The sequence below is a fragment of the Vanellus vanellus genome (assembly GCF_965231255.1).
Source record: "Vanellus vanellus genome assembly, chromosome: 26".
Classification (NCBI taxonomy): Eukaryota; Metazoa; Chordata; class Aves; order Charadriiformes; family Charadriidae; genus Vanellus; species Vanellus vanellus.
The window spans coordinates 544,188-564,422 of NC_138931.1; the positions used below are offsets into that span (position 1 = coordinate 544,188).

Here is a 20,235-nt window from a genome sequence, read left to right on the forward strand (position 1 = left end):
GTGAGAGCGAAATGCCGGGTCACCGCGTCCGACTGTTAGCCGGGACTCTTGCGGTCACCAGCCCAAGTATCAGGTCGGGCTGGAAGGTTTGCTGGGAATTGCTGGTTTGAGACTGCCTCGGTGGTTTGGGACCCCCAGGGGCCCGCAGCCCCCGGCACACAAGAAGCGCGTCGCGTGCGGGCGGTACAATGACAGGGCTGGTGGGGGAGGGGGGCAGAGGAGCCGTGTCTGAGTGCCAAAGGCTGTGGGTCGCAGGGAAGCCCCGTCTTGAGACCCTCTGCCCCCCGCAGCCCCCCAGATCCCCACTAGTGTTTGGTGTTACCCGTCCCCCCCCTCCCCGGCCCTCCGCTGCGAGGGAGCCCGGCGGCGGCGCAGCCAAAAGCGGGTTTCTGCCGCCACCTCGCGCTGGAGCAGCGCTGGGATGTGGCGATGGACTGGCCGGGGCCGCGGCTTCGCGAGGGACACAGGGCCCGCAGCGGCTGGGTTTGGGAATCGCTGCTTTATTAGGCCCTGTAACCCGCTCCTGGTTCGAGCTCAAACCGGGACAAACCCCAGCGGCACTGGCAGCCCCCACCCCCGGGGGTCGCAGGGAGCGGGTCTGGTGGGGGGCAGCAAGCAGCGCTGGGACGGGCACAGCTCTTCCCGGTGCCGTGGAAGGATGCTGAGCCCTTCCCGGTGCCGTGGAAGGATGCTGTGCCCATCCCGGTGCCGTGGAAGGATGCTGAGCCCTTCCTGGTGCTGTGGAAGGATGCTGAGCCCTTCCCGGTGCCGTGGAAGGATGCTGAGCCCTTCCCGGTGCCATGGAAGGATGCTGAGCCCTTCCCAGTGCCATGGAAGGATGCTGAGCCCTTCCCGGTGCCGTGGAAGGATGCTGAGCCCTTCCCGGTGCCGTGGAAGGATGCTGAGCCCTTCCCGGTGCCGTGGAAGGATGCTGTGCCCATCCCGGTGCCGTGGAAGGATGCTGAGCCCTTCCTGGTGCTGTGGAAGGATGCTGAGCCCTTCCCGGTGCCGTGGAAGGATGCTGAGCCCTTCCTGGTGCTGTGGAAGGATGCTGAGCCCTTCCCGGTGCCGTGGAAGGATGCTGAGCCCTTCCCGGTGCCATGGAAGGATGCTGAGCCCTTCCCGGTGCCATGGAAGGATGCTGAGCCCTTCCCGGTGCCATGGAAAGATGCTGAGCCCTTCCCGGTGCCGTGGAAGGATGCTGAGCTCACTGCGTGTCTTTTGGGGGTTAGCAGCAGCAGTGCTCTCCTCCCTCGACAACCCAGAGCATGTTCCCCATGTCCCAGACCTGCGCGAGTGGGAAGGGGGCTGCTGGGAGGAGGTTTTCAGTGAAGGTCACCGCGGTCGGATTTTGGCTCGTGTGCCGCAGACATGCACTGGAGCAGTTTGAGCTCCTGCACCCGCTTTGAGCAGTGCCTCGGGGCACGTCAGACACTTATCATCCCTTCCCTGGTGGTGTCCCTGACGCTCTTCAGGAAGCTGAAGATGTGGGACCCCCCGGTCCCTTTGGTCTCCAGCGCAGACGGGAGCTTCCCCGCGCAGGGACCAGCCCCGTCGCTCGGCTCTGCCCGCCCGGCCTTGGCTTTGGCTGCCGCGACGGTGATGTACTTGGTGACGATGGTGATGTGGTAGGACCTGAAGTCTGCCAGCGCAGAGACGCAGCGGTTGAAAGCCGCGCAAAGCCGTGCGTCTCCGGAGGAGAGGACGTGCTGCTTCAGGGAGGGGGCACGGTGGATCTCCTCCACGAAGGCTCTGTGGGGCGGGGGCATGTAGCCCCTCATCCTGTGCAGGAAGGCGGCTGCAAGACACCAGCAAAGGAAGACATAAGTTGTGGGCGAGTGGGTTAAAGCAGCTGAAGCTCTTGGGGAGAGGCTGGATGGGAGCACTGGTCTGCAGGGACCATGGCACTGGGTGGGACCAGCAGCCGGCGCAGCCTCCTGCCCTCCGCTGTGCTGTCTCGGTGCCTCCAATTAATTGGGAAAGAAAACCCATATTAGGTCAATGCTCTGTTAGGGTTGCCCTAAAAGGCAGGTTTTAGCCCTTGCTCTCAGCCTTTTGGTTTCAGGTTGTTCGGGGGAAGTGTTTTGCTATTAAAGCGGTTTCGCTAATTTCTGATACATACGTTCTGCTGTGGGCCAGACTAATGCGAAGCCATGTGAACGGATGAGCTAATTTACTGGCAGGCTGCTGGCGCGCTCTGCTCCCTCCTCTCTGGTCCCATATATAACCTCAGTAAAAAGTTGACACACGAAAAGCAAAGTCTGTCCATCTGGGAATTTATAGTGGCGAGGAAGTGCCTGCCAGAGCCTCGTTTATAGACTTCCTCCCTAACGAAGCGGGCAGAGCCCCGTCCCTGCCGGGCTCCACGAGGGTTTTGTGGGGGTGAGATGGCATCGACTGGCAGATCCGGGCACAGCCACGGGCATCGCTCTGGCTCTGTTCTTCCCTCGCCCCTTATTTGCTGAGGAAAAAGGAAAAATGTGGGACTTACTGCTCTCCGTGCTGTGGCGAATCCCCAGGAGCTCGTCAAAAGCGTGAAGGACAGTGCTCTGCGCCGCGCTCCCTCCCGAGTATGCCATGGGCTCCTCAGACACACCTTCGTATATCAGCCCGGCCGGCATGGCGGGGTTATCCTTCCAGCTGGGGGAAGACACGGCCGTCAGGCGGGAGCGGCCGCGGGGCGGCTGGTAACGGGGGGGCTGCGAGACGGGACCCGGGGCGGGCGAGATTGAGCGCGACCTTCCTGACCCGGCCCATGGATCTCCTCCTCCTCGCTCAGCCTCGGCAGCTCTCCCCAAACGTGAGATAAACTTGGAAATCAAACACCGTGTCGAGGCACACAACAAGGTCATGGGTGTAGGGAGAAATCCTTACTTACCCCTTGCCTACGAGCTAGGGATTGTTCTATGGGGCGGCCGTGCACCGCTGAGCTCCCCACGGCACGGCGCGGCGCCGGGACAAGCTGCCCCACGCCGGGGCTGCACCGCTGTCTCCGACTGGGCTCCCGCCTGGCGCTGGGGCCGCGTGGCGGTTGGGACCCGCAGAGCGGCTTTGGGTGTGCGAGAGGGGAGGGGTCCCTTGGCTGGGGAGAGTCAGATAGCAGCACCTAACGTACTAATGCCTTGAAATCCCGGTGGCCGTGAGGAGAAGTCGGGTGGCCTCTGCGGCAGATAGAGTCGCCCAAACGCGCTCCCAAAGTTTGTACTTTGTATTTTTGTCTGTTCTTGTTACTCTTGAGATGGTGTCGTTAAAGGCAGCGCAGGACAGCCTGCCTTGATTTATTTCAGCAGAGAACAGGTAATGCGATTTCCTCCCTCTCATAAAGCCGCTCGTCCTCTCCAGCCCGGGCAGCGGCGGAGCCTCCCCCCTACCGCATTAACTCACAGCCCCTGTCATCCGCCCTCAGCCGCCTGCTGGGCAAAACCAGATAAATGCTCGCTCACAAATGGAAAGAGGACTTATAATTTCAGAGAGAGAATGTGCCTGGCACAAAAATATCTTTTGACCCGAAGAATGCACCGTTTCATGAAGCTTTTGGTGCTGGCTGCTAGGGCTGTTTGAGTGCTGGGGCAGATTTTGCAGAAAATGCAGAGAAAATAGATTCATTATCAAATACCGGAATATTTTTAGCTCTCCCAGGATGTATTTATAGTAACCTTTACTAGTGGGAAGTGCTTATAAGCAGAAGGGAATTTGAAAGGCATGTTTTTCCAGGCTGATGACCATCAAGACGAGGTCAGCTTGGATAAAAAATGAGAGAAACCTAATCAGGATGCACGGGGCCCTTCGGCTTAGGAATGCGGAGATATGCTGAAGAGAAACAAAAATAGAAGCCCCCTGAGAAGCCCGGGAGCGGAGCTGGGGATGCGCGTGGCCCCGCGGGGGAGATGAGGGACGGCAAACCCGCAGTGCTGGGCTCTCACGGCGTGTTCCTGCTTTGCCCAACTGCGATTTTTCAGTGTTTGGGGGCGGTTTGTGTTTTTTAAGTAATGGAATTGCAGTGGAGCAAGAGCGAGAGGCTTGTTACGGATGGCTCCTTAACACGCAGAGTGAAGGGACCCCACTCGGTTTTGTAGCTGTGTGTGTACCGTGTGTGAAGTAAAGAGAAATCCGTCTTCTCCTGTCAGAACTGGGGCCAAGAGCGGGAATGATTTGTTTCTGCCGTTACGGCTGTTGCGGCACAGAGACAATGGGGTTTAAGCTCAAGTGGGGGATGGAGAGAAGCGGGGGGGACAGACCCCAGACCTCTGCCGCGGTCCTTGCCCACCAGCTCCAGCAGATCAATCCCCTGGGAGCTCCCTCCCTCGAGGGGGACAGGACCGCATCGCTCTCGGGGCCACCGCTGCCGGACACAGCGCCGGTCCCCTCCCTGCCCCCTCCCAGCGCGTCCCCCGGCCCCGGGAACTGCCCACGCGGTGGCTTTGGAAGGAAAGGCAGCGCACTTACCCGGAGAGAAAGATCCGGATCACAGCGTAAAATACTGCTGGATCCACATAATCTAGGAGGAAATCAGATCACAGATGTTACTGCAGCCAAAAGGCGATTGTTTCCCTCCGCATCAGCGTTTCCCACATGGCAGTGCGTCCCCCCGCCGCAGCCAGGGTGCCCCGAGCCTGTGCTCGGGGGAGGGCCGGGCGCTGCGCGGTGCTGGTGGCCCTCCCGCAGTGGGGTCCCCCCGGCCGGGCTCCCCGGGGCACCGCTGTGGGCAGCACAGCACCCGCGCTCGGCGCTGCTCAGCCCGAAAACACCCCACACTCTTCCCCTGGGTCCGTCTGGGTGCCCAAACCCCATATACCACCCTGGGAGCGCCGAGCTCCCCCCAAATTCCTCCCGCCCCATCCCTCCGGGGAGGCTTTATGGGCCGAGCGTGGGCACGTTCGCACTAGTGCTGGAGCGTGCACAGCGGTGGGAGGACACGGCTGCCCTCCGGCTGGAGGCTGCCCCTACCGTGCATCCGTTTCAAAGCCGCGCTCATGTCCCCGATGGCCTCTGCCAGCTGCTGCAGGGCGTTGTGCAGGGTCTCCTCGTCGCGCTGCACGACGGCACGAACGGCCGGAACGATTGCCTGCGAGAGGAGAGGAGAGGAGTGTTGAGGGGGCTGGGATGTCAGTGTACAGCAGTTTTGGATACCCGCTGCCACCCGTGCCAGCTCTGCCCTTGCTTCCAAGCAAGCGCGCAGGGGACGGGCGCACCTCGTGGGCGCCTGCGGGCGCTTTCCGGGTGAGCGAGGAGCGCTGGAGGGAAGGCACAGGCATCCCGGCTGGCGCCCCCGGCGCTGCCCTACCTTAATCCCAGGCACGGCCGCCTTCTCGACCAGGAAGGTGACAAGGATGAAGCCCCGCAGGCTCTCTCCCCCGGGCAGCGAGATGATGGTGTCCAGGTTCCTGCAGGGGCGACCGGCGGAGCGGCCGAGCGCGGGGGGGTTAGGAGAGCGCTTGGTCGGGGTTTCCCCGCACCCCCCGGGACACGTTGAGCCCTTGGCGCAAAACCCTCCCGGCTGCGAGTCCTCTTACCTGCGCCCCGGGCGGGGACAAGCGAAAGGGGAGGGGGCTGCGCTGGTTCTGAGGGATGTGGGACCCTCCCCGGGGACTTGCGGGGCTAAACGTCTGGCCCACGGGGGCCAGGCTCTGCGTGGACCCGAGCAGCCCCTGCGTGGCTCAGCCGCGGTCACGGCACTTTGCTGCTGTTGCGGTGGCATTTGTGTGCCAAAGACTGAGCTGGTTTTGTTGCGCTCATACATCAAGAGAGAGGTTGAACCGAAGCAGAGCCCCGCAGTGCCGGAGTGCTAAGCCAATTCAGACAAAACTAATACTGTTAGAAAATAACTAAGCATCTTAAATACTTACTCGATTTCCAGAGGCCTGAAGGCATTTTGGTTATCACCAACAAATGCACAAGAAAAGAAAAGAGAAAAAGAGATGTTATAGATCATTTCAGCAACGGACTGTGCTCCGGGAGACAAATGAGTCGCTGCCCCACGGGAACCGCCATCCCCCGGGGGAGGACGGTCCCGGAGGCACCCGGTTCCCCACTGCCCGTGTCTGCACCCACATCTGCAGTGCCGCAGCCCCAGAGAGCTCTGCTCCCCCCCCTTCCCCGGACCTTCTCCGTGAGACAGACCCCCGGTGGGGTTTCAGTGGGTTTTGGCAGAACAGGAGCGGTTTGGGGAACGTTTGTCCCCGTAGTGCTGGATGGGACCTGCTGGGGCTCATCACTGCTGCCCCGACTGTGGGAAGGGCCGCGCTCGGTCTGCCGGCGTTTGCCCCTTTACCCGCTGGGGTTCTTCCTCCTCCAGTTGGCCAACACAAAGTCCGCATGGCTGAGGATCGGGGGGAGGCCGAGGGCCTGCGAGACCTCCCAGAAGGGGATGGCGAGGTTTTGGGGCAGGACCTGGAGAAGCACAGGAGAAGATGGGGCCGCTGTCAGGCTGGTGGAAGACACCCGGGCCAGGCAGGGGGGTGTCACGCTCCTGCTGCAGCCTCAGGAAAGGGACTTGGCCCCCATGGGATGAGTCCCAGGGGAGCAGCATCAGCCCCCGCGTCCCGAGGAGGGGGTGAACCTGCTCCACGTGGCTTTTACCTTCACGGTGCCCTCCTCGCCCTCCTGCCAAAGGTAGCCCATCGTGATGAAGCTGAGCACCAGATGTGCCAAGTGCAGCTCCTCACGCCCTCGGAGGTGGTGGGTGCTCAGCTGCGGCATCTGCCAGAGAGACCCTGGGCAGCCACACCAAGGGCCCCCGTGCGGGGGGGGGGGCTGCCCCGCCAGCCAGGGAGGGACCCTCGCCCCTCCCCAAAACCCTCTGCGCCCTCCCACCCTGCAGGATTTGTTACTGATGTGCTGTTGCTGGCTTGTGAGCGTTGACGGTAAACTGCAGGATTTTACTCAAAAAGGTGTCCCTCTCCCGGGGCCTGGGGGTCTCCTGGAGCGCCCGAGCTCCGCGGTGTGGAGCGTGGCCGGGATGAGCTGTGGCTCTCGTGACATCTAGAGGGTTTCCCCTGCCACCGCAGGCCACGCTGCAGCCCTCGGCCGGCCGCTGCGCCCCGGGACCTGCCGCGGGAGCCACGTCTGTGCCCGTGTCACGGCTCTGCCCTCGCATGGTGTCATACTGCCCGTGCACGGCCTCGCTGAGCACACGGCGCGGCTGCTGGTTTGCTTTTCCACGCGTTCAGCACGCGCTGCCGTGTCCGCCCGAGGTTTGAGAGCGCTGCAGAGGCGGGAGAGACAGCCCGGGTACCTGGTGGACCCGCGAGCGGAGCTGACGGTTGGCGATGAGCCGAGGCAGGTCGTGGGCGATCTCCATCCAGGGGGCGTAGGGCGCCGGCAGCTCCGTCTTGGTAGAGAGAGGCGAGAGGGGGGGGGGGGGGGCTGTCAACGCAGAGACTGGCAGCACACGGTGTCACAAGGCTGTGTCTCTGCTCTCCCCCGGTTCCTGAGCAGGTCGGGACGGAGGTGGGAGAAGATGTGTCCGGGGGTTAAATGTGGCGTCAGCAGAGCTGGCCACGGGGCCGCGCAAGAAGCAGGGGCAGTGCAGCCCCCTCCCCTGAAGAGGAGCCTTCAGGGCTGGGCTGGGTGAGGGGGACGTGCTGCCGCCATCAGCCTTCGCGGCACAGCGCGAGGCTGTGAGAAATGGGGCCCAGAGCGCCCCGGTGTGCGCAGGTGGCAGCTGAGGGGGGGGACCGCTCACAGCAAACGTGGTGCTGCCGGTGCCGAGCCTGGGGAGAAGTCACGGGGCGTAGAGCTGACGGGTGGGTTGAGAGCCGGGCTGGCTGCCCCGGCTGCTTTGGGGGAGCAGGGGGGACCGCGGCCCCTGCGCACCCCCGGGTTGGGTGCAGCGGGATGGCCAAAGTGGTCCTGCACCGACGCAGCTCTGGGGACCAGCACGGCCCACGGGGACTCGCTGCAGAGGCGGATGGAGCCTGCCTGTCCTGGGGTGGGGGGTCACCCCCTGCTGGGGTACGGGGTGCTGGGACAGGAGCAGGGGGAACAGAGGGCTCGGAGATGAGCCCAGCCCTGGGTAAACCCTTTGGGGTCGATGTTGGCTGAGACACAATGTCCAAACCCTCCTGCTCCGGTCCCCACTCCGGCTGCAACGCAGAAGAGACGGAGGGTCCGGGGAGAAAAGGGAACCGGGGGGGCGATGGGGCAGCCGAGGGATGCACGGGAGGGCCGGAGCGGGGCCATGACTTGCCCCTGGGGCTGGGGAGGGCCGTGCCAGACATTGCCTGGCTGAGGGGGCCTGGGGACCCTTCGCTGTCCCACTCCGTCACGTTTGCAAAGGGTTTCTGGGGCTCCGGCGGGGCTGCGCTCACGCCTGCGGGAATGGAGGGGAGCGGACACCGCCGGCCCGGGCTCCCAGCGTCCGTCCAGCCACGCACGCTGCCGCCGGCGCTTCGTGTCCCGTTCCCCCTCTTGTAATACCAGCCTGCGTGATCGCAAATTAATGAATGATAAACAAGGGTCTGCCTGTCCCTGAGCACTGCCACTGCGAAGTGAGCCCGGTGACAAATGGCACTGCTTTCAGCAGGGCAGATCCGCAGTCTGACTGCTCTCCTCGTGCTCCCCCAGCTCCTGTAACGCCAAGGCCAAGGTGTGACTTGCAAAGCTGCTTCTCCTCTCCCCTCTGCCGCTCGCTGCAGCCAGTTTAATCGTTTTTAAAGCGAGGGGTTTGTCCTGTGAAACTGCCTAAGCCAAAATAGCACGTGCCTTCCCCTTCGCTTTTTATAAACTGTTATGGTGTTAAGTTGAAACCCAACCAGAAAGCCGCTCACCCACCCCTCTATTTTTCTGCCTCCTGCAGCACGCAGACGCGGTGGCACAGCCGTCTCCTACCAGAGGATCGGGAAGAAGGAAGCCGTACTCCTCGGAGAGCTGGAACCTGGTCAGCGCCAGAGGCAGCGGGGTCTCCTCCGTGCCCTCGCCGGTCTCCATCACCGGGTGCCAGCCGCAGCGTCGGGACGTGCTCTGGCTCGGCTGCGCCGCTCCCGCTATGTGCTGAGCCAGCGCCGGGCGCCGCGGCCGCGGGAGCGTACCTTGTCCCGGGGGGAGCCGGCATCCGGCCGCCCAATGGTCAGAGGGTCCGAGCAAACACGGTTAAAGGTTGCTGATAAGGCGTTGTCGTGGAGCAAACATTGCTCTCTGTCCCCGTGGGCACCCACCTACGGGGAGGGCTCAGGGAAGCTCCCTCACCGCGGGTGGGGGCTGTGGGCTATCTGCCCCGGGACCTCCCTCGGAGCTGCAGGGATGCTCCAGGCTCCCGTGGGAAGCCCGGGATGCTTTCGGCTGGTGGCAGTGCAGGGACGCTGGCCCTGCAGCCGGGTGTCCCCACGGTCCTGGCAACGCCAAACTCACGCCCTGTGTCCTGTGCTTGGTCTGCAGGAACCGGCGACCATCCACGTCCCGCTGGAGGCTGCAGAGCCCGGGCTCAGCACAGACCCTACACTGCAGCCCCCGCGGGCACCGGGTATGGCCCCACAGCAGAAACATGTGTCGGTGGCGGTAGGAACTGCCGGCAGCCCCCACCACTGTGCGTGACACCCCCTGGGTGCCAGGGCCCAGGGACCTTCGTGCCTGCAGGACCGATATACGCTCCATCCGCCCTGAGCTGTGTCCTCAGCCCTGTGCCTGCGTGAGGTGCTGCTGATGTATGCGCTGACCGTACGCCCAGCACAGCCAAAATAAATTGACGGGAGCCACATCCAAAGCAGCTGCCGCAGAAGTACTCACGGCACGGCAGGGAGTGAAACTGCCCAGTCCGCGTTTCGTGTCACTTAAGGGTTTATCTGCATTTCCAGCGAACCGCCTAACGGCTCAACGTGAGCTGACATTGTCATTAAGTTCCCAAACAAAGAATCTCCAAACAAAGTGTGTGACCATAATGATGGTTTTACGCGGCAGTAGGGCATGGCGTGCCGGTAGCGCACCCGACCAGAGCACCGGCTGAGCTCTCCCCACGGCTGCGCGCACCCACTCGCAGGCGGGCAGAGCCCTCGGGGATGCCCGGGGGGAAATCACACCTCCCTGCAGTGCGGGTCTGCGCGCTTCTGACCTGATCGCGCTGCACAGGAGCAGGACTCCCTGCCCGGGGGGGTTAACGCTGGTGAGGGTCACGGTGCCGACTGGCTGGAGACAATGCCTTTGTCCCCCGGGGCACATCGGTCCCCTCCCTGCAGTGGGTGCTGCTGCCATGGCACCCCTGCACTTCTGCCTGGGGGTCCGCTGGGACCAAGGGGCCCTGAGGTGGGGGCACAACTGTGCGGGTTGGCCGGAGGGGCGCTGTTTGCCGGGCTGTGCCGGGGCACCCCGAGCCCACCAAGTGTCAGTGCTGCTGTTTGCCCGCCCAGGGAACATGGGCTGCAGCCAGAGCGGGGACGGGCCACCGGCACGGGGGTTTCCTGGCACAACACCGCTCTGATGAGTGAGGTTCCCCCCTCCCGCTGCCCCCCGCCAGTGGGACAGAGCCTGCGGCCACTGCGCACCCACCCTGCGCTCTCCTGTGTACTGGCCACCATGACAACAGCCCCCGAGTCATTGGGACAGGCCAGTGGGTCCCCCCGGCCCGAGGGGGGCTTGGCAAGATGCTCTGAGCATCCAGCTGCAGCACCACTGCCCCCCCTGGCCACCAGCCCAGCGTGGCCAGCAGCCCCAGCCCCGGTGTGGCCAGCAGCTCCAGTGTGGCCAGCAGCCCGACGGCCCGGCCAGTAATGGCCCCACCACCCCCCGCACATCAGCGCAGACCCACAACTCCCTCCAATGCCTTTATTAGCGCCGGTGCCCTGGGCCCAGCTCTGTGTCCAGCTCCATCTCCGGCTCCGTGTCCATGTCCGTGTCCGTGTCCCGGCCGTCGCTGCCCTCCTCGGCGGAGGGGCTGTGTGGGGACCCGCAGCGGTGGCTCAGCCTCACTGGTGTCCCCTGTGCCTGACGCAGCCCCGCTCCCACCCGCTCCGCTCCTCCACATCACACACACTCTGCTGCCACTCTCCGTTCTTACGGGGCCCCGCAGCTCCTCCGGTTCCCTACTTTCCCCCTTTTACAGTTCGCTTTCCCCGGGAATTAGCAAACAGAGCACCTATGTCCTCTGGCTCTTGCACACAGACAGCGTGCTTGGTGCCAGGAAACCCACCCTTTGTTTTGCTTCTCCTACATTTGTAAATTTTAGCCATCTGTTTGCTGGTTTCTTCCCTTGATGACCAACAATCAGTTCCCAGTTTACCAACAAACAGTTCCTCTTTCCCAAGCGCTGCTTTCCCTGCTCTGCCCGGGCGGTAAACCCCACTCGCCGACTGCTGCGGTAACTCCGTGCTCCCTGCCCGTCTCCCACACCAGAGTGGAGGATTTGCATTAACTTTTGATTTAATCAACTCACCCAGCCGCTGGTGACCCCCTCCTCGCACAGAACCTTCTCAGCCGTCTCCACTTCATAATCACGACGATGGCACAGATGAGGGTGAGGAGGAGGACGCCGCCGCAGCTCAGCCACAGCCCGTCCTTCAGCACGGCCAGGGCAGGGGGTTTGGTGGGATCACCTAGGGACGGAAGCACAGGCACAGCTCTGGGTGGTGCCGGGCGATGCCACGGGCCGCCTGCTCAGCTGTGAGCGTGACGAGGCCGTTCGCGGGGCTGTGGGAGCCGCCGTTGCGCCCGGTAAAACCACGGGGCACACATAGCCTGGCCGCGGCGCTCACCGGTGCGCAGTGCACTGTCAACGCTTCCGCCTACGGAGGATCCTCGAGTCTTGCAGTGGGGGGGGTTCCAGCCCGGATCGCAGTGGCAGTTCTTCTTGTTATTGCACACCTGCCAACGCCGGGGCGGGCAGAGGCACCCCCTCACTGTAAAACCCCGGCTGAGGACCAGTGCTCCATCCCCACCGGGACTGCGGCTTTCCCCCCGCCCCGGCTCTCCCCCGCGCCACGGCACCCCCTGCGCCCGCGCTGTGCCCACAGCCCCCCCACACCCCGCGGCCGTCCCCTGTGCTCCCCCTCCGCCGGTCCCCACAGCCTCTCGCCTCGCGCAGCTACGCTGAGCGTTCCCATCACTCAGTTATGTGCAGTTAAATCCTCTCTAGATGCTCTTTTTCAGTTTTCCACTAATCTAGACAAACGCTCCAAGCCCCTTTATCTCACATTTTTTGCCTGGGAGAAAACGTAAGTTAGGTATTCTCACTTAATTTCTCCCACAATAACTTGTTACTGTGTGATGATTTGGGAGAACAATCGTTAGCCCGAAACACAGGGCTGGGCAGCTCACGGACGGGCCCCAGTGGGCGTTTCACCAGAACCGCTCGCTCCTCTTCAGCGATATTCGTCAAAGCAGTAACACTAACTTCACTGCACCGCTCTTACGTACTCCGTGCCCGTGGCATTTTTTCTGCGCGTTGCAGTCATACTTCAGGACGGAGTGTGGGTGGCACGTGCCATTCATACAAACCTGAAAGACCAAAAGGAACACAATCCCGCTGGGCGGTTTTTCATCACCCTTCACCACACTCGCTGTAGCTCTAAAAAGGATTCCTCGCCCTAAAGAACGACCCAAAGTCAAAAGCACAGGTAATAATTATTAAAAACGTAAGTATAGACCATCTTTAACTCATACCGCAAAACAGCAACTATTTCTAGAACTGTTGTGGCTGTGATAATTCTATGCCGTTTGCAGCTGCTCGTGCAGTATTTCTTACCTTTCCGGGACCGCATTTTGTGCCTTCTTTCACCAGGAGAGGATCCGGCGCTGTGGGTCCGTGCATAAAATCAAAAGACACGCAGAGATGTTCTTGCACTTGGGCATAAATTATGGCACCCTTGACTTTTGTGAAGGGAATACGGTTCGGGAATACACACACTAACTTTCCACATTCCAGATTCCTGAAAAATTCGTTAGCACAATAAATGAGGACAGTGCAGACAGCGACTGACTGATGACAGTGCTGCAGACGCTGAGGTGCACAACTTGGGGAGGGGGGTTTAGACAAAATAAAAACGTAAGCACGCGACATTTCGGAAGAGTTCAGTCCTTGACACCGGGGGAGAGGCTGTCCTACGAACCAGCAGGAGGGAGCGCTCGCACCGTGAGGTGGGCGCCGAAGTCACCTCTGGGAGGCTGCAGTCTCGCCACATCGCTCTTTCTCTCAGGAACGCCTCGAGCGGATACTGCACGTCAGTTCCGCCCGGCAAAAGCAAACATACCCAAGGCGACCTTCTCGCAGATTATTGCTTTGCATCGACAGTAAAGAGAAGCACAAACTAAACATATATTCCCAACTCAACGCTTTGCGTTCCCGTGAAACCTACGGCCAGGAACAGGGCTGATAGCCGTCCCGTGGGTGGGTGCCGCAGTGCCCAAACCTATCCCGCTGGCTGTTGACTTCTTCGTAACAGGCCAAAGGAGCATTTTTTGCACCTGGAAGTTTAGGAATACCACTGGTTAGCACTGAGGGTAATACAGACCAAGATACCTCTGCTGCCCCCAACGCTTAGTTCTCACTCGGCTGCTGCTCCAGCCCCATCGCCAGCCGCCTCCGCTCGGGCTGGGGGACAGATCTGACAGCCTGCCCGGTCCCAAACACCTCCCACAACAGCACCAGGGCGTTTCTGGCTCGTTCTCCCCCCTGAGGAGGCGGGGGCTGTGCATGACTGCTCCGCCAGCCTGAAATCCCCGCGGGAACCGTCACCCTCTTCCGGCCGCCCTTTCCCTTCCCCTCTCCCCGAGCGTGGGACGTTCATCCCGCGGTCTCCCCACCCTTCCCCACACCCCGTACCCCCGGCACTCTCCAGTTTCCCCAGTTCCGCACAGGAGAGAGGGTGGGCATCCTCCGTGCCCGGGTGCCGCCTCCTGCCCTAGACCGGCCCTGGAGCTCGACGCCAGCGCTGCGTTACCTCTCCCGTAGAGCTGCCGGCACTGCAGGTCCGGAGACTGGCAGCGTCCCCGGTAGCAGTAGCCGGTGCCGCGCTCGCAGCCGTGCCCGTCCTGCACGTACAGGTCGGGGGGGCAGGACGCGGAGGACCCGTTGCAGAACTCGGGCAGGTCGCACTGCGCGTCGGCGGCGGGGCGGCACTGCGAGTTCTTCTGCTTGAACTGGCAGAGGAGGCAGAAGGGACTCTCCTCACCTTCCGCACACCCCCGGTGTGGTGCCCCCTCCGGCCCCAACACTGTCCTGAGACACATCCCCGGTCCCTCGGGACCAGCCCCGAGGCGCTCGGCTCATCCCGCACACGTTACGGTGCCCACGACACTCTTCCCCCTCCCCCTCCCCCCCCCCGTGACATTCCTCCCGGGGGTTTCAGGGACTCGAGCGGGAAAGCCCTTCCCCCGGAACCTCTCCACAGTGGAAAGTTTGTCTCCACCCTTCAGCACGGGAACATACTATTTCTCCAAAATTAAGTAGCTACCTTGTGATAATTATAAAAATGTGCCTTATCTGACATCACAACATAATGCAGAGGAGATAAAACGCAGCACAAATACCGTTAGGTTTCTTTGGAGAAGCCCATCCCAGCAGAACCAGACGCTGTCCGACAGTGCTGCCCTAGGAAGTACTCCTGCTCCAGGGTTTAAGAATGGCCTTGACGTCTGGTAACTACGCACACCCCTTACCTGGCAGTTTTCACAGCACAATCCCACGGAGCACTTCACTCCCGGTTTGAAGGTGCACTGGGGAGTGCAGCACGTGTCTGACGCACAGGCCTGCGAACGCGCCGGGATTTGCCGCAAACCGCCCGGTCTGCAGCAGCGCCGCTCCCCCCGAGCCCCGTCCTCCCCACGGGGAGCGCGCCGCGGGGGCCCTGGGGAGAGCAGCAGCGCCGCACTTCTGCATGGGACCGCGGAAATGCTTTAAACGCCACCTGAGACGGCTCTCAGGGCCAGACAAAGCACAGCCCTCCGGCGGAGCGCGGCACCCACCTCCGGCGTGCCGCAGTCGCACCGCTCGCCGGGCTCCACCACGCCGTTGCCGCAGAGGGCCCCGCGGTAGGAAGGCTGACGCAGAGCGTGTCGGATGAAAGGGCAGTCCCTGTTCTGCTTCAGGAAGATTTCGAAGTCCCTGATGCTGCAGCTGCTGAAGGCTTTTGTCCCGCTGAAACCTCTAAAATAAAGCAATTATCCATTTATGCGCTAGCACACCTACCCCCGTTCACCCGCTCCGAAGCCCGGTGCGACTGAGGGCCTCGTGCAGCGGCTGGCACGCGGTGTGGCCTCCCCCGGGCGTCCTTCGCTCCGCTTGCCAAAGCAGGCTCCGCTCTGCGTTATTAACAGAGATTGAGAAGCAATCAGCAATATTTTGCTTTTGACAAGAAAAACGCCCATTTCTCAAGTCAAATCACTACTTTATCATTCCTATAGTAAGAACAATTTTTTTCCTCCCAATGTTTCAAGTTCCTTTTAGGATATCACTCTAGATGTGCTATTTTAACGTATATTCAACATGCAATCATTTTGTAAAACTTGATTCAAATCATATATGACTAATAACACAGGCAGAAGTGCTGGAAGAGCGCGCTTTCCTCTTCAAAGCTAATCCAACCATTGCTTCTCAAAAATATTCACTAACACAAACATTGCATTTTTTATGGCTGAGATAATATAATGGAAGGCCAAAATATCTCAGGATTTCTAGTAATTAAGACATATTTTTATTTTAACTCCTATTTTCTCATTGGCTATTCTTTTCCCCATACTAACAAAACCAAATCTGAACTGAAATTCAGATTGACTGGTCTCTTAGTGTCGGTATCTACACTTATATACCGTTACATGTGTACCTATACCCATTCACACACGCGCACATATATAAATACAGCTCCTCGGACTTGGGAGGGAGCGTTTCCCCCCGTCGGCACTCGGCTGCACCGACCGCTTACGCCTGACGCTCTCAGAGACCAAAAGCGTTTGAGGTCCACAACTCCCGGGCGGTCGGTTGGCAGGCACCGCTTGCGTACAAAGCTAACTTTTATCGCATTTCAGGAACTAGAAATTAATTCAGATTGCCAGACATGCCATTTCCGCGTGCTAAAGCTCAAAAAAGGAATGGCTCTCGCCTAGCCTGAGCAAGGCGCGCCCAAGACGCCTCTGATGAGAGGACACCCTGCCCACCCACCGCGTCTGCCCCGGCCCCGCAGCGCCCCGGGCCGGGACCGACCCACTCACAGCGCCTCCGGGCTCATGAGGCAGACGCTGCCGGGGCAGCGGCAGTCTCGGGGGTCGTCGTAGCTCATGCCCAGGCTGCGTCCCAGCAGCTGGGCCAGGAGGACGGAGAAGGACTCCAGCGTCGTGGCCCCTTGGTACTGGAGGGAGGAGAGAGCAGGGCTGCCACGGCCGCGCTTTCCCGGCGGAGACCCCGGAGGACCCCAGCTCGGGCCACGGATGCTCCCGCCCGTCCCTGCCCCCGCCACCCGTGGGGGAACTCCGGCTTCACGGACACCCGCGGGCTGTCGGGGCGCAGGCGGCACCGTACCACGGCCACTGCGCCCGCAGCGTCTCTCTGACACGCCTTCCCCGGAGCCGTCGTGCCCATGAACGCCGCTCGGTCCCTGTACCTGAAAGACAGGCGCGCTCACCGCCCGTCCAGCCGGGACACCCGCCGCCGTAGCCCCGGCCCGGGCCGGCCGGTCGTGCCCGGCTGGGACGGACCTCGCTTCACATCTGCCCCGCCTCACTGCCTTCTCACTTAATTTGTACAAGAGGCATTCGCAGTCATAGCAAATTCTGTTTTTCAAAAGTCCATCGTGCACTCAGCAGGTTGTTACTCTCCACTCTTCAATACCGACACTAATTTGTTCTTACAGGAGCAGATACGGCACTTCGTGGGGCTGCAGAGCCGGGCTGGACCGCTTCCACGCCAGCAGCCGCTCCAGCGCTTCCCCTCCGTCCCCCGTTGTGGGAACTGTGCCGTTGTCCATCCACACCTCCACGCCGGACAGCGTGACTCTGACATCGAGGGACCGGAACAGCTGAAAGTTTACCCAGAGAAGTGGCTGTGCCCAAACGTTCCATTTCAAGTGCTGTTTAACCGTTTGCTCTCGTTAGCAGCCACGCAGGAGCTGTTGGCAACCGATGACGGCTTTGTACATGTGTCATGAAAAAGGTGTGGGAAATATAAAACGGAAAAACAGTGAAGCGTGTCCGAAAGAGAAAAAAACTAATTAGTTCAGTAAGCAGGATCTAATAAACTCAAAGACAACCTGAGCTTGAGTGGAGATACTAAATAATTAAACATACAGAATACACAAACTTGTCCTTGTCTGCATTTTTTAGGTTTCCAGGGGGAGACACTACATTCCCTGTCATTTCGCGTCAAGCGCTCACCCAGCGGCATACGCTGTGTACTGCACAGGCAGGAAAAAAGGAAAATCTCTCCCCTCAGACAGACGGACAGGAGCAGCGGCGGCCGCGGGCACCCGCCTCAGTGCAGGACGGCCCCTCGGTGCCGCGCGTCCTGCGGGAGAGCGTGTCACCCCAGGGACGGCGGGCACCGGCCCCGCTGCGCTCCAGCAGCACTGACGTAGAGCCCGCGTGTGTGTTGGCCGGCAAGGGGCAAAGCCCCCTCCACACCTCCCGCCCCAGTCTGGACAAGTCCCGCACAAACTTGGAGCTCTGACAGACTCAGCCGAAAAGTCAAAAGCGAAAAAGCTGAGCTTCAGTATTTCCAGAGCGCACAGTTAATTGTTATTTTCTCAAAAATTAGGCAAATTGTACCAATGCCCCTCCGCTAGTAGGCTGAAATACGCCATCAGAATTTCCATCTCGGTACGTACAAATCAGGAAAAACTCACACTGCTGACCAAGGCGGAGACCTCAACGATCTTCTGCGTCACAACATCCTCATCTCCTCCCAGGTAGTCGAACTGAAAAGTGACATGAGATTCTGTGTAGGTTATTTCCGCGCTGAAGCACAGGGGGTTATCACGATCCTTCGCAGAGTGGCTTCCGGCCACCGAGCCGTGGCCACGAGGCACAGACGGCGCTGAGGTGGGCAGGACCACGGCAAAGCTTCATCGCAGCTCAAGGAAAGGCGAAGAAACCCAACACAGACCAGGAACTGACTGACACACACTTACCAAAGCCCTCTCCAAAACCACGTAGAGTGTAATCTCTCGCTGGTATTTGGACATGGACTGGAAAAAAAAATATTCTTCACTGTTAATAATTCATTGCACTAATTCAGTCACGAGGCAAAACAAATGCTGACTTGTCCCAGACGCTGAACCTTCCACGAGGCACCGCCATCTGCTGATTTTGTTTTCAGAGCAGAAAGCAAAAGCTGTGCATTAACTCTTAGGCCAACGCGGAAGTCTTTCGCTAATGCCGTTAGCTCTCGGCTCAGAGGAACACCAGAGCTTTGGGACACTCACAGGGACCCCGTGGCCAAAGTGGACAGCACACCACTGCCAACCGTCTGCAAACTGGAGGGAGAAATGTGCCCACTCTTTACAAACCCATCAATAAACCTTGCAGCCCCTGGTGACGCCTCTCATTAGGCATGAGGTGGGTAACGATCCACGCGACACCCCATCACACGCGCTGGCACTCCCAAACACACCCGTTTCTGTCCAGCCGGACGCCCCGGCCAAAGCCTCCTGCAGGATCGGGCCCCTCCTCGCGTGATGGGACATCAGCGCCACCGCGATGACACGCGCCCACTCACCTCATCCCCTCCGTGCTCCTCCCGCGACCTCTCCTCCGCCGTCAGCCCGCCGGGGCCCTGCTCGGGGTGGCCGGTGGCCAAGGGGGAACCTGCCCTCTTCTTGTCGCTCACTCGATACACAAAGTGCTCAAACGCAGGAGAATAATCCAGGGGCTCGATCCCGTAGCTGATATTCGCAAACTGCAGCAAGCCCCTGCCACGGTGACAGCACATCATTTGTCACCGTCTGTTTGTCACCAGATGCTGTGGGGAGGCTGCCGCAGCCCCCGGCGCCTTGGAGCGCAGTGGCCGGAGCATCCCTGGGCTCCCCGCGGCACTAAGGGGCACGGCAGCGCCGGGAGGTGGCGGTGCATTACCTGAGCCCCGCGCACATGCTGAGGGTCACCGCCGAGCGGGGGAAGCCCTCGACGTACCCCCGGTAGTGGCAGTTGCCCTACAGCCCAACAGAGCACAAGGAGCCCCTTCTGTGACCATGAAAGCAATTCCCGCTCCCATCACCCAACCCGCCCAACTGCACACGGCTGCAACGCTGACGGTACAAAATACCCCAAAACAATCCACGGTTACCTTGAAACGGGTTGAGTCAGAGCGCAAAGATCCCTTTTCATTAGACACATAAATCCTGAAATCATCAGATAAAAAGACACTACAAAAGAAAGGGGTGAAGTGAAGCACTTAAAATAGTCCTCTCTTACCCAGTTTCCTGAGTTTATTCCAGTCCTGCAGCCTGCGCTGCTGTGTTGCCCCGGCAGATCCAGAACCCGCTGGATCGTGGGTACAAACATCCCCCAAACCCTCCTTGCAGCACCCGGGCACGTGGCACACGCACACATTACTGCAGCTTTGGGACGCGCCGGCAGCGGAGCGCCATCCCGGCAGCTCCGGGGGCTGGGAAGAGCCCGAGGGAGCCGCGGTGGTGTGAAGGGGGGCAGGCGGGGATGGCCCCACAGCCCCACACCGTCCCGCAGCCCTGTGCCAGGGCAGAGCGTGTGATGGGGGAACAGGACAGCAGCGGTCAGACGGGGCAGTGCCAGGGCCAACTTACTGCTGCTGCAGGTGGATGGTGTACGGCCTCCCCTCGATCCCGAGGACGTAGGACACTGCATCCTTGTGTGTATGGGGAAGCAGAGAAAGGCAGAATTAGGAACGATGACTCCGGAAAAGCTCCGAGGGCAAGCACAAGGGCTCAGCGCTCCCTCAGCAGGCACAGCCTTTGCAGCCCTGGAGCACTGGGGTGGTGCCTCCGTTACAGCTGCCAGCACATCTGTCCCCCCCTCCTCTGCAGCTGGAGCCCCCGGTCCCCTGCACGGCCCTCCAAGACCCCCGACCCGCTCTCCCTGATGAGGTACCGCTTCTCCCGTGGCCTTTGCGGGCAGCCGCAGCGGGACCGTGACCTGGGCCAGCACCGGCGAGCCTGCAGGGAGGGAGACGTGTGCGGTGTGAGCCCCGTCCCTGGCGGTGTGGGGCGGCCCCAGGGTGGGAGGACTGGGGGGACCAGGGCTTCCCGGCCCGGACTCACTCAGCAGCAGCAGCAGCAGCAGCAGCCGCCCCATCGCCCGGCCGGTGACTGCCGGTAACTGCTGATAACTGCCAGTAACGGCCCCACC

The 20,235-nt window shown here is 61.1% G+C and overlaps 2 protein-coding genes across 2 annotated transcripts; both read right to left on the minus strand.

Moving 5' to 3' along the window:
* Positions 1-1,427: 1,427 nt before the first annotated feature.
* LOC309681865 (indoleamine 2,3-dioxygenase 2-like) lies at positions 1,428-9,084 on the minus strand (the record flags this gene model as incomplete). The annotated part of the gene is made up of 10 exons (XM_082495833.1): positions 8,776-9,084; positions 7,235-7,330; positions 6,580-6,699; positions 6,272-6,390; positions 5,847-5,861; positions 5,285-5,384; positions 4,948-5,065; positions 4,447-4,498; positions 2,492-2,640; positions 1,428-1,798 (listed from the first exon to the last, which is right to left on the minus strand). The coding sequence occupies exons 1-10, from the start codon at positions 8,926-8,928 to the stop codon at positions 1,428-1,430; spliced, it is 1,293 nt and encodes a 430-aa protein (XP_082351959.1). The 5' UTR covers positions 8,929-9,084.
* Positions 9,085-10,758: 1,674 nt separating this feature from the next.
* Positions 10,759-20,181, minus strand: LOC309681867 (disintegrin and metalloproteinase domain-containing protein 2-like; the record flags this gene model as incomplete). Its single annotated transcript, XM_082495836.1, has 17 exons — positions 10,759-10,864; positions 11,363-11,522; positions 11,682-11,790; positions 12,343-12,423; positions 12,671-12,854; positions 13,281-13,389; positions 13,866-14,064; positions 14,584-14,673; positions 14,890-15,070; positions 16,132-16,268; positions 16,400-16,520; positions 16,768-16,934; positions 17,757-17,828; positions 18,629-18,821; positions 18,985-19,061; positions 19,978-20,042; positions 20,148-20,181. 17 exons carry the CDS (start codon positions 20,179-20,181, stop codon positions 10,759-10,761), a joined length of 2,085 nt encoding a protein of 694 aa, XP_082351962.1.
* Between the last annotated feature and the right edge of the window lie 54 nt (positions 20,182-20,235).